The sequence below is a fragment of the Typopeltis vanoorti genome, chromosome 11 (assembly GCF_054136105.1).
Source record: "Typopeltis vanoorti isolate ZY-2024b chromosome 11, IOZ_Tvanoo_1.0, whole genome shotgun sequence".
Lineage (NCBI taxonomy): Eukaryota > Metazoa > Arthropoda > Arachnida > Uropygi > Thelyphonidae > Typopeltis > Typopeltis vanoorti.
Genome location: NC_143559.1, coordinates 86,095,282 through 86,108,711, shown reverse-complemented (window position 1 = coordinate 86,108,711; position 13,430 = coordinate 86,095,282). Strand labels below are relative to the sequence as shown.

The following is a 13,430-nucleotide window of genomic DNA, read 5'->3' as shown; positions in this document are numbered from 1 at the left end:
AATAATAGATATTGTGAATAAGCATCTTATTCCATTCTCAGTGTCAAAAAAGTGAAGTTTAAATAACAGAAGGATAACGTGTACCACAATCATATAACAGTTCCATAGCAAACAATACATGCTGCAGTGAGGTTATAAATTACAATTAGAATTCTTTGAAAGGAACAGCAACAAGTAATTTATTTTTATATATATATATATTAATGTTCATTATTTACTCGGTAGAACTGTATATAAAAATGTCATTTAATTTCCTTTTTTATATATATATATATGTTAAAGATACCAAGCTATTTTAAACCTGGTTTTACTCCATTTCCCAAGTAAGCAAACAGACAAATAAGTCAAGTTTGTGCCTGCAAGTGTTGCAAGTCTAGCTGACCCTGCACGTAGTGCAAGACCAAGGCAACTCATGGTAAAAGTAGAATAAGCTCTGATCACTAATCTTAATATTTACCCTTAATGCAAAGCACATCTCCTGGAGGAGATGTATGATGCTTTGTATTAAAGGCAAGGGGCCACTACCCAGACCAGTTTCGACCTTTATTGAGGTCTCATCAGTGGGAGCCAGGCTAGAAATAACAAGATTTTAGTAATACAGAGCTTATAAGTATTTTACTAGAAAAAGTTACCATAAGGTGTTTTAACCTTATTAAATAAAAATCTCAGGGAGATATAAATGCAGAAAGTATTTTACCTTGGATATAATAAATGTTAAAGATACCAAGCTATTTTAAACCTGGTTTTACTCCATTTCCCAAGTAAGCAAACAGACAAATAAGTCAAGTTTGCACCTGCAAGTGTTGCAAGTCTAGCTGCCCTTGCACGTAGTGCAAGATCTTATATATATATATATATATATATATATATATATATATAAGATTTTTTTACCTTGGGAATAATGTATAGTTAAGTTTGTGCCTGAAACATAGTTCAAGTCTAAAGGTGGTGCAACACCAGGGCAACTCACTGATCAGAGCTTTACAATGAGTTGTCCTGGTGTTGCACCACCTTTAGACTTGAACTATGTTTCAGGCACAAACTTAACTGTTTGCTTACTTGGGATTAGGAGTAAAATAACCAAGTTTATAAAATTACTTGGTAATATATAATCCTAATATATTTTTAATGCAAGAGATTCTCTTACCTATATGGCATAACTGAAGAAATTTAATAACTAGAAGCTGAGAGATAACAAAATAGATAAAACTATGTATTATTTGAACACACACAATAAGTTTCATCTTCTTAGAAGACTTCATCAACTGCATAAAATGAAAAAAATATACATTACAGAACAACAGCTATAAGTTAAGTTGCAAAGATTGCTGACATTTGAAGGCATTTTGGATGCTCGAGTATTGTTGAGCACATTCATGCCAAAGTTGATTATTTTATAACTGAGAAGAGATAATCAGAGATTATAGATGAGGTTAATATTAAAGTAGACTGGATTAAAGACAATTTCTGTTGATTCAATAACCAAATTCAATCCAGTCCACCTTAATACTAACCTAAGGTATAACTACTCTGACTGTTACTCCTCAGACATCCAACTTTGCTGTATGCAAGACTATACCCACATGAACATGCTGAACAATATTGTGGGATTTAGAATGCCTTCAAATGTGAGCATTTCATTTACAACTTAATTTATAGCTGTCTGTCGTTTTCTACTAATGTATATTTGTATTTCTCTATTTTTTTTTATTGCTTCCATGTTATGCACCCAATGAAGTCTTCTAGGAAGACATTCTAGGAAAAAGTAGGAACACTAGTTGTACCATTCCTCCTCCTATATTTTTATCACTTGGTTTTAGTCATTGAAGTTTTCTTCTATTATGTCAGATAGTTGAAAAAATCAATACTTCTGGAATTCTTCCAAGATTAATTATTGCACATGTTATTCTTCTGATACTTAAACTACACTGAGGTTAGAATAAGACATGCTCTAAAATATGCTATTCTGTATAATATTCTACATTATCAAAACAAATTTTATTGATTTTCACAAAGCTGCCAAACTAATTATTGAAATTAATATCTTCAGTTTTACTAATGAACGATTGGATTTATGGAATTATCATCTCTTTGAAATGTAGAAAATTTCCATTCATTAGTAAGCTCCTCACTCCACATATAAATTGTCTTTCTTCATAATTTGTGGACCAGCAAGCAAAGTCTGATACTTTAATAAGGAATGCACTTGATCAGGCATTGCAAAGTAAGGTAAGATTTTATATTTATAATTCATAAATCATTGTTTAAAAAATTGTAAATAGTTCTGTTTTTGATTTCTTTTTCATTTCGTATGGTATGCATATTTTTTATTATTATTTTTTTCCATTTACAAGTTTTCTCTTTTTGCTTCCAAACTATATAACTGAGAGGAGACCTCCACAAAGCCTTCAAAGGAATGCAGAGAACCGACCAGGGCTTCTGACCTAATGACCAATATTCACCTTCTTGTGGTGCACCCTGTTAGATATCAACCTAGATACTGAACGGACGAGGATGGGCTGGTAATTTGGGATTTAGCCGACCAAATTGTATTCTTAATGGTTTAAACCAAAATTTCAAATGATGGTACAAAATGACACAATTTCATGCAGGCAGGGGCATCACCCGGTTAAACAAGGCCCCCAGTTGTTTTCGCCAGGGAAACAGGACAAACAGCAAAAAGTCAGCTACTAGAACAAATCATAAAAATTACTCCAACTCAACATCACTAGAGTTCAAGATCGGTACTATCAACATAACAAGCCTGAATGGCAAAGAAATTCAGCTCATTGAGTATAATAAATTTAGTTTAATACTTTATCCAAGTGTGAGCAAACAAAGTTTGCGCCTGAAAGTATCTTTAGGACAGGGGTAAGGTGATACCACACCAGGGCACTCCTTGCAAAGGTGGAGCACGCTACCAACACTCCTATCTCAGTATGCTTCTGCCTGGTATCTCCACTTGGGCCTGGGTCCCACTGAAGAGATCTCAAAAAAGTTCGAAACTAGTCTGGGTTGTGGCCCTTCGCTTAATGCATAACATTAGACATATCCACAAGGAGATGTGTTTTGCATTATGGGAGATACTGAGATAGGAGTGTTGGTAGCTTGCTCCACCTTTGCAAGGAGTGCCCTGGTGTGGTATCACCTTACCCCTGTCCTAAAGATACTTTCAGGCGCAAACTTTGTTTGCTCACACTTGGATAAAGTATTAAACTAAATTTATTATATTCTAACCAAGTGAAAAATAAACTTTCAACATCAGGAGCTCATTGAGGAATGGGATAAGTAAGTAGATCAACATAATAGGGGTGACTGAAACAAAAAAGACAAAAACTGGTGAGATCTTTCTGAGCAATAAATACAAAATATTATATTCAGGCAATGACAATCAAGGAAAAGAAGGAGTAGCCATAGTATTCAACACTAAATACAAGGCTAATTTTCTTGAATGGCAGGCAGTCTCAAGTTGTGGGAAAATATGAGAATGGGGAACTGGACAATGAGACTTATTTGTGCCTATGGTCCCCACAGAAGGTTCTGCAAAGGTAGAAGTGGAGGAATTTTTTGAGGCTTTAGAGAAAGCAACTGACACAACGAAAAGGGAAAAGTTGTTCCTTGTTGGGGATCTAAATAGCAGAGCAGGAAATGATTGTCAAACATAAAAAATATTTTGGGAAAATTTGGAGAAAAGAGCAAAGCTAATAATAATGGCAAATATCTGTTGGATTTCTGCTCAGGACATGGACTGATTATTACTAACACAATGTTCCAACATAAAAATGTGCACAAATTCACATGGAGAGAAGAGGCAAGGAATAAGAAAAGTCTCAATGACTATGTCATTGCTGATAGTGATGTTTTCTCACTGGTGCAGGACACCAGTGTACAGAGGATTTGAAATTGGAAGAGATCGCCATTCAGTCTTGAGCAGGATAAAATTGAATTTCATATTGAAAAGAATAACATGTAAGAAAGTTTTAAAGCAAATAAAAGTTGAGCAGCTCTCAGATGTGAACTGTAGACTAAAATATACAAATATTATTCAAGAAAAAATGAAACAGTTTGAGAGCAGGAACCAAACCTTGGAGATTCAGTGGCAAGCCCTGAAGAATAATTCAGCCAGAGAGGCATGTGGTGAGGTTGTATGTAAGGATAGAAAAATCAGAACTCCATGGTGGACACAGAAATTTAAAGAGGCAGTGAAGGAAAAGAAGAAAACATATCAAAAGTTCCTGGCAAATAAGTCAGCTTGTATTCTTAGAGAATACAGAGACAAAGGTGAGAAAGTTAAACACTGTGTAAAACTGGCTAAACAAAAGTCATGGGAGGACTTTGGCAAGAACATAGAAAATAAATATCAAGAAGGTGGCAAGATATTCTGGAGGTTGTTGAAGAAACTCAGAAATGGAGGAAAGAGTGCTGTAAAAGGAAAGATGATAAAGGTGACAAGAAAACAGGAGAAAAAGATATCCTTGATGTATGGAGTTATTACTTTGAAAAACTGTTAAATGAAACAAGCAGTGATGACAGCACAGTGGTAAAAAACATGACCAGGCATGCAGTCAGGAATACATATCCATACTTGAAGTAGAAAAAGCCATCAAAAGCCTGAAATGTGGAAAGGCAGCAGCAGTAGATGATATTCGACCAGAAATGCTGAAGTATGGTGGTATAAGTGTCTTACAGTGGCTGCACTGCATAGTTCAGAGAGCCTGGACAGAGGGACGAATTCCCAATGATTGGAGTAGAGCTCTCATAGTACCCATATATAAAAAGGGAAATAAAATTGAATGTGTGAATTAAAGAGGTATTTCCCTACTGAGTGTTCCTGGCAAGATCTATGGAAGTATACTTGAGAAATGGTTGAGAAGGGTTGTAGAAGAAAAGCTTGGTGAAGAACAAGCTGGATTCAGGCCAAATAGAGGCTGTCAGGATCAGATTTTCACTTTACGACAGATAGTTGATAAATCATGGGAATATAACAAAGATCTGTATTTAAGTTTTGTAGATCTGGAAAAGGCATATGAAAAGGTACCAAAAGAGAAGCTATTCCAAATGCTAAGTTATATGGTGTTAATGGGACATTATATAAAGCAATACTTAGTCCTTATTTGACTTGTAAGTAGGCAGTTAGAATTGAAGAAAGTACAGGAAGATGGTTTGATGTTAAATCTAGTGTCATACAAGGATGTACATTATTCCCTGTCTTATTCATTATCTATATGGATCACAATATGAAGGAAAGTGGTATTAAACCTGATATCAAAATTGGAGGTGTTAATCTCAGCTCTTTGCTTTATGCAGATATGTTATACTTCTAAATAAATCTGCTACAAGTCTGCAAGATTCCCTGACTAAATTGAATAACTGTTGTAATAGATATGCTATGAAGGTCAGCATTAAAAAGACAAAGACAATGAAAATAGGCATAAAAATTGAAAATATCAACTGCATTGTGAATGGAGAACTTATAGAACAAGTAAAATATTTCGGCTACTTAGGCACAATTTTTAGTGAAGATGGTAAGTTAAATATGGAAATAGACAACAGAATCAACAAAGCTGTTATGCCAGGAAGTCAACTGAATAAATTTATATGGAATAAGAGAGAGAAATTAGCCAAAACACTGAAATTAGTTGTATACAAGACTTATTGATCTGAGAACTGGGTTAGAAATAAACACTTGACCAAAAACTAGAGACTGCAGATATGAGAGTCCTGAGTCCTGAGAAAGATTAGGGGCATGAACAGATGGCATCAAATTTAATATCATATTAAAAACGAAAATATAAGGAAAGAATTTGATATTTTCAGCATCCAGGAATGCATTAGCAGAGCTAATCTCAGGTGGTATGGTCACTTAAGCGGAATGGGAGAGGAAAGATTAGCAAAACAAGTGTTCTCTGCCAGGTTGGCAGGAAAAAGACCCAGAGGAAGACCAAGATGTAGGTGGATTGATACAGTAAAAAGTGATTAGAAGACAAAAATATAAAACCTGATAATATTGGAGTCTTAACATTTAACAGACAGATTTGGAGGAAAATTGTAGATAGAAGTTAGTAATGATGTAAATTTTTCATGTAGTACTATCATATCCTGTACTCTCCTTGAGGGTATACAGGATATGATAGGGTACAACCCTTGAGGTATACAAGCCTGGTTGGCTGAGTGGTTAGCGTATCCACTCTCCAGCCAAAAGGCTACGGGTTCGAATCCAGTCGTGGGCATGGATGTTTGTGAGAATATTGGTGGTGGGTGTTGGACAGTAGATGGCACTGGTGTAGATGATGCAGTTGGTGGATGAAGGTTGAGTAGTGGAGATGAGGAGCAGTAGAGTTAGGTGCCCTCCCTCAATTAGTCCTTGGACTCCATGTAGGTGTCAAATAAATAATAATAATAATATATTAATAATATAGGAATTTGATGATGATGATGATGTGAACAAGCATTTTCCACTTTGATTGTAAGCAGTACAGTATTCATAATTCATACAAAATTTATTTCATTTTTTGGGGGGGGTGTCAGGAATAATAATAATTTTCTCTGTGTGTGTGTGGGGGGGGGGAGGTGCTTAAGTGTCAAAACTGTATACTGGTAGGAGACCTCCACATAGCATTTTAAGGAATGTGGAGAACCGACCAGGGCCTCTGACCTAATGTTCAATCCTCATCTACCTCAGAAGGTATCTATCTGGATACTGAATGAACGTAGATGGGCTGGCAATTTGGGATTTAGCTGACCAAATTGTATTCTTATTGGTTTAAACCAAAATACAAAATGATGGCACGACAACAGAATTTCATACCAGCTGGGGCATCGCCAGGTTAAACAAAGATCCCGTTGTTTTTGCCAGGGAACCAGGGTAAACAGTGAAAAGTCAGCTACAGGAACAAATTGGAAGCCCATCATTGAGCCAGCTCATCAGCCCAAGAGCACAAGCTGACAAATAAGTCAGCTTGTGCTCTTAGAGAATACAGCAACAATTGTAAGAAAGCTAAACACCACATAAAACATAGCTAAACAAAAGTCTTGGGAAGACTTTTGTAGAAACATAGAAAATAAATATCAGGAAGGTGGCAAAATATTCTGGAGGCTGTTGAAAAAGCTCTGACATGGAGGAAAGAGTGCTGTAAAAGGAAGTGGGAACATAACAAAAATCTGTATTTAAGTTTTGTAAACCTGCAAAAGGCATATGACAAGGTGCCAAGAGAGAGAGAAACTATTCAAAATGCTATAGTTGTATGGTGTCAATGGGGCATTATATCAAGCAATACTTAGTCTTTATTTGAGTTGTAAGTCAGCAGTTAGAACAAAGTACAGTAAACGATGGTTTGATGTTAAATCTGGTATAAGACAAGGATGTACATTATCCCCTCTGTTATTCATTATCCATATGGATCACATTATGAACAGAGCAGTATTAAACCTAATATCAAAACTGGAGATGTTAATCTCTTTACTTTATGAAGATGATTTTATAATTTTAAATAAATCCAGTTCTAGTGTGCAAGATTCCCTGACTAAACTGAATAACTGTTGTAATAAATTTGGTATGAAAATCAGCTGAAATATTTTACTTATAGAACAAGTAAAATATTTCAGCTACTTAGGCACAATTTTTAGTGAAGATGGTAAGTTAAATATGAAAATAGACAACAGAATCAACAAAGCTGGTATGGTAGGAAGTCAACTGAATAATTTATATGGAATAAGAGAGAAATGAGTGTTCAAGCTAATTTTAACTTATGGATCTGAGAGCTGGGTTAGAAATAAAAGACTTGACCAAAGACTAGAGACTGCAGATATGAGAGTCCTGAGAAAGATTAGGGGCATGAATGGCAATAATTTAAACAGAATTTGAGAAAGATTAGGAAAACAAGTGTTCTCTGCCAGGTTGGCAGGAAAAAGACCCAAAGGAAGACAAAGATGTAGGCGGACTGATACAGTAAAATGTCTTAGAAGACAGAAATATAAGATCTGCTAATGTTTGAATCTTGACAGGTAACGGATTAATTTGGAGGAAAACTGCAGATAGGAAGCTAGTGGTGATGCAAGTTTTTCGTGTAGTACTATCTTATCATGTACATCCCTTGAAGTACATGTCAGGAATTTGATGGTGATGATATCTTCAGTTAAAAGGGAGAATATTATTCATACATCAAAAATTTTATGTTCAGATATCTAAGTCAAAATAACAATAAGCTCTGGCATGACAATCTATGTTCATAAATGTAGCAACTCCAGGATATTCTTGAAAATTTTCTCCAGAAATCAGAAACAAAAAATTTTGAAATAAGTAGGAACATGGAAAGCATCTACTGCATTACGAATGGAGAATCTATAAAATAAAAAGATATTTTTCAGCTATTAAAGCACTATTTTGTGAAGATAAATATGAAAACTGATCTCAAAATAAGCAAAGCTGTTATGGTAAAGAAGCCAGTTGAATATGTTCATATGGAGTAAGAAAGAATTTAGTCAAAACGCTAGTGTGATTACTGGTGTGTTCACTTATGGATCTGAAAACAAGTTAGAAATAAAATAGTAGACTTAAAATTACTGACTACAGATATAAGTTTCAGGAAATTGGAGAGGAGGATAATCAAATGGCATCAGTAACATAATCATATTAAAAATAAAGATATTAAAGGAAATTTGACACTGTGTTCATGAATGGGTGAGTAGAGCCAGTCGAAGATAGCATGATCAGAACAGAATGGAAAAGTTAGGAAAAAACAAATCTCCGATGCCAGGAAAAGACCCATAAGAAGATCAAGGTGGATTGATGCACGTAGTAGTATCTTAGAAGACTGAAATACAAAATCTGATTCCACTGGAGACACCAAATACAAGATCAATTTGGAAGAAAATTATTGACAGGAACAACTAATAACATAATATGAATTGTTTAGAACCATCATAGTATAGTAATATTCATTTAGGGTACATATCAGGAAATGCTTTTTGACTATTTTACAAATAGTAGAGAAAATGCTAACAAACAGTTAAAGAAATAGCAATGTATAACAATTCAATCTGAAGAACATTTGTTTTCATATTTGGTAATCATTTCTTAAATGAAGTGAATTAATTGGTTTGTCTCTGAAAATGCACCTCATCACAAATCTTCCCATAGAGAAGGAAAACAGCAGTATCCATGAATGCATCAAATTCAACATGGAAACAGAAATAGATAGTGCTTCCTTTTCTGTAATGAAGAGGAACCTGTGAGTTTGCATAATAGCCTCAGTTACTTTTTATATGGACTGTTTCGCATGTCTTTCCAAGAGAGAGAGAGAGAGATTTTTACCATTTATGTAAAGCCTACTTTTACCAGAAGTGATATGCATAAACTTGATATCATTAAAATACACATCAAGCTTATGTCATTCACTCAAAGGACTTATTTCAGAATATGAATGTATAAGAACTGACTTTTCTTTGAATGTATGCAATACATCTGCACTTAAAACCATACTAGAGTAAGCTGACCATGACCATTGTTATGACCTTATTAAAAGGCAAGGCATAACACTTCATCAAAGCTCTAATATTTATACAATTCTTCTAATCTCACAAGTCCCTTTCATTATTATGGCAACTTGAACATTATTATTCTTATTTTCCACAAGAGCAGATTCCTTGCTCTTGTGGTTTATCTTATTTCAATCAATCTGATAGATCTGCTGCTGTTCTAAACAACATAAATCTTATATCAAGCCTGAGCAATCTGGCTTAGCTGAACATGACTACTCTACTAAGCCTAGAGTCTTGTGGGAAAAAACTAAACTCTACACAAGAAAAGATTCCTCGTGAAACCTACTCTTGTGCATGAGCATCTTCATGACTAGTCCATTTTTATACAGTGCTGCTGACATCACACTGACTGCCTCAGTGACCTTTGCCATAAATATTTTTGCATTATGGGTCAACTGCCTCTAGTCATGAAGACATTTTACATGCAAACTTTATCCTTATATTTAGGTAAAGGATTAAAAGTAGAATATAGTTTCTTGATGTACATTGCAAAACTTTATCACATTGCCCTAACTTAAACAGATCTGATGGCCTTCAGTCATCTACTCTATAAGGAGATACTGTTCTAATAATTCTTAATTTTGTTTACGATTTTTTATTTTTTATTTTAGTAATTAGGAATTTTATTGACCACTGTCATCTCACTAGCACTGTGGTGCCACTTTTTAAAATTCTTCTGTTTTTCTTTTTTATTTTGCTCCATTATTCAGTTGTATACTGAAGATGCCCTTGATACATGGTGAAAATTCTGTCAAATATTTTAACCATATAAGTAATTCTTTACTCTTCTTGCATATGCTTTGTACTGATCACCTTTCTCCTCATATACCCACCAACTATATACAACTACCTAAGTGAAAATTCAGTATGGCAACTCTCATGGCAATTTTCAATCAATCTGATAGAAAACTCAACTTGAAACCCAACTTCCATCTATTACAACGCTCACAGGTTCCAATCTATACTGTCCAAAGTTGAATTGCTCCATAATAATTATTCACTCTGCACTAAGAGATATTAGTTATAATAAAGTTATATTTTATTGAATCCATGTTTAAATCCATTAAATTTATTATGATAATGTTAATAACACTATAGTCTAAAATGCAAAATGCTATTAAATTAAAGTTTTATTTTATTTAGATCCTAATGTGCTTTTTTTTTTTTTTATAATGGCAGAACTGCAGGTACAAATAAAAATTTGTGGTCTCTACATATTCAAGTTTGGAATTCCTGTTATCTATATGATCTCAACACATATTCCAGAGTTATATTTCTTTATGCTGGATTTTAAGCTTTCAATATTTGCCCATGCTATTCTTTAAAGCCAATTGCCATTAAAAAAAAAAAAAAAAAAGATAGATAGTTCCATGTCATTTGAAAACATTCAACAAGAGTAGGAACTTTTATTTGTATATTCCACAACTAGACATAACTTTTCAATTTTTATGTAGTTATTTTTTTACTTTTATTATTATTATTTTTTTATTTAACATGAAAATAAATGCTGCAGAATTTATAAATATATATGTATATGGAGGGAAGGAAGGTCTGGTAAGTTCTGATAAACACCTGGAACAAAAATTATATTAAGGCAACTGATATAACCACAAGAAAAAGAACAAATTATTACAATTTGATGAAACAAAGAGATTTAAGGGTTTTAAGATATGTTCTTTCTTGTGGTTATATCAGTTGCTTTAATGTCATTTTTGTTCTAGGAGTTCATCAGAACTTTCTACACATCCCCTCCTCCTGTGTGTGTGTGTGTGTGTGTGTGTGTGTGTGTGTGTGTGTGTGTGTGTGTGTGTGTGTGTGTGTGTGTGCGCGCGCGCGCGTACCTATGCATTCTATTACAAACTGGTCAATATTGTCCAAATTGTAGTGATCAGGTTAATCAAGTAAAAAAAAATGTGATAAAGATAAAATTACATTCATAATTTTAGTTCAAACAATGGACACAAATGATAAAATCAGTTTTTAAATGTTATCATTCAGGTAGAGGCCAGTAACAGGTAGCATTTAAAGATAATTTTTCTTTTATAAATCAAGAATAAAATTTTATTTTTAATTCAGAATAGTAAACTAGTAAGATTATACAGGAAACAATCAATATTCTATACAATACAAATAACAGTCTTCAAAAATACTGAGCAATGTTGGCCTTCTTGGTCAGATTGTTAAGCCATGACTGAGGGTCAACTTTATTTTTTTGCAAATTTTTTTTTAAAGAATAAAAATTCAGAAGAATTCTCACCTGTATCTTTCTTCCTCATTAATCGAATATCTTTAGGCTCCAAACCATATCTAGTGACCTCATTCCTAAGCTGTAGGTAAATAAGAAATAAAGTATTCAATGGATAGAATAATAGAGCTTTCAAAAGGTATTCATTGAATTTCAAAGTTTCCAAAATATGCAATTTTCACCAAGTGAAAATTTGCACTTATAATTGTTAATTAATGAAACAAACAATACACACTTTACTTAATGTTTAACTTTTGCATTATGTCAGTATAAAATAAAAATATGAGCATCACAGGAGTATCGAAAACAATCCACTTCTTGTAATGGAACTACATAGAAAATGGTATACCAAACTTTTTTGTATCATAAAATGTCATTTAAAGGAAATAAATGTAATAAATTTCAACAGTCAACCATGTTAATAAATACCTTATGATTCAGTTAGTTGGTTTATCAATGCACTTTTTTATAAACATAATTGATAAAATTGTTTAAAAATTTGTCTGATTATTGAAAAAATTAGCAATCAAGTGGCAGTTCAAAATAAAGCCAAAATAACTACAGCTATTATGCCATGCTATTATTACATGTTCTACAGGCACTACAAGATGAATACTTAAGTTTTTAGGAAGAAAAAGTCCTCACACTACTGTGTGCTAAAAAATCCCTCAGAAAGATTTCCTCAAATCCTACATGGAATTCGAAACCATCAAGCTATTGCCCTAAGTATCAATAACTCTCAAAAATAATGGAAAAGAACATCAACAACCAGCTGCTTCACTGCTTAAAGACTCATTAATTACTTGGTGATCACCAATATGGATTCAGCTATTCTCATTCCAAAGCAGATTTAGCTCACCAACCTTTGGAGAACTCAACACTACAGGCCATAGGATACACCGGGCATAAGGCTGACCACCTTATCCTGTAAACGAAGTGAGGTCCGATGATCAATGGACCCTCGACACCGCAAGGTAAAAGAGGGTATAAGGAAGATGAGATGATAATGAGACCTTTGGAGACAAGCCATGGAATGTTTAGAGAAATCATGTGGTCACTCTTGATATTTCCAAGGTATTCACAATTGAGTCTGACATTATGGCCTTCTTACTAAGCTACCATCTTATGATATTCCTCCTTCCCTCTGTGAATAGATTGTCAGCTTTCTCTCCAGTCATATACTGAAAGTCATAGTAGATGGTTTCTTTTCATCAGATTTTTCAATCAATGCTGGTGTTCCCCAGGGCTTTATTCTTTCACCTATGATCTGCCTCCTATACATCAACAACCTTTGATATCTAATTCTATTCACAACTTTTCTAATGCCAGTACTCTCCACTCCTGTTTTTCATTTTCAAACTTTGTAGCTCAATTATCTATCTTGTAGGTAATTCACACTTCAAGATCTTCTTTAATCAATGTCATAAACACTGATCTCCTTGCCATTCTCAAGTAGAATGAGGACAACCTTCTTCTTCGTCTATGATCTCTTACGCTTTTAAGCGTTGAGATTTTGCCAAAGAGATTTCCATGCCATCCTGTCCAAGGTTGGTTGTTTTGCTTCTTTCCAGTTAATTCCCTTCTTTTCCAATTTTTCTTTAATTTCCTTTTGCCAACCTTTCCTGGGTCTGCCTATGTTTCTTTT

The 13,430-nt window shown here is 34.0% G+C and overlaps 1 protein-coding gene across 3 annotated transcripts in view; it reads right to left on the bottom strand.

Moving 5' to 3' along the window:
• The window catches only part of LOC150101823 (RNA-binding protein 5-like), a 455,027-nt gene that overhangs the window by 366,066 nt on the left and 75,531 nt on the right, over window positions 1-13,430 (bottom strand). For all 3 annotated transcript variants that reach the window (XR_016549043.1, XM_090400660.1, XM_090400661.1), the window contains exon 5: window positions 11,798-11,867. Coding sequence is in view for 2 of the 3 variants with exons in the window: in XM_090400660.1 (XP_090256786.1) it covers window positions 11,798-11,867 (70 nt within the window). In the remaining variant the exon portion in view is untranslated. The remainder of the gene's footprint in view (window positions 1-11,797; window positions 11,868-13,430) is intronic.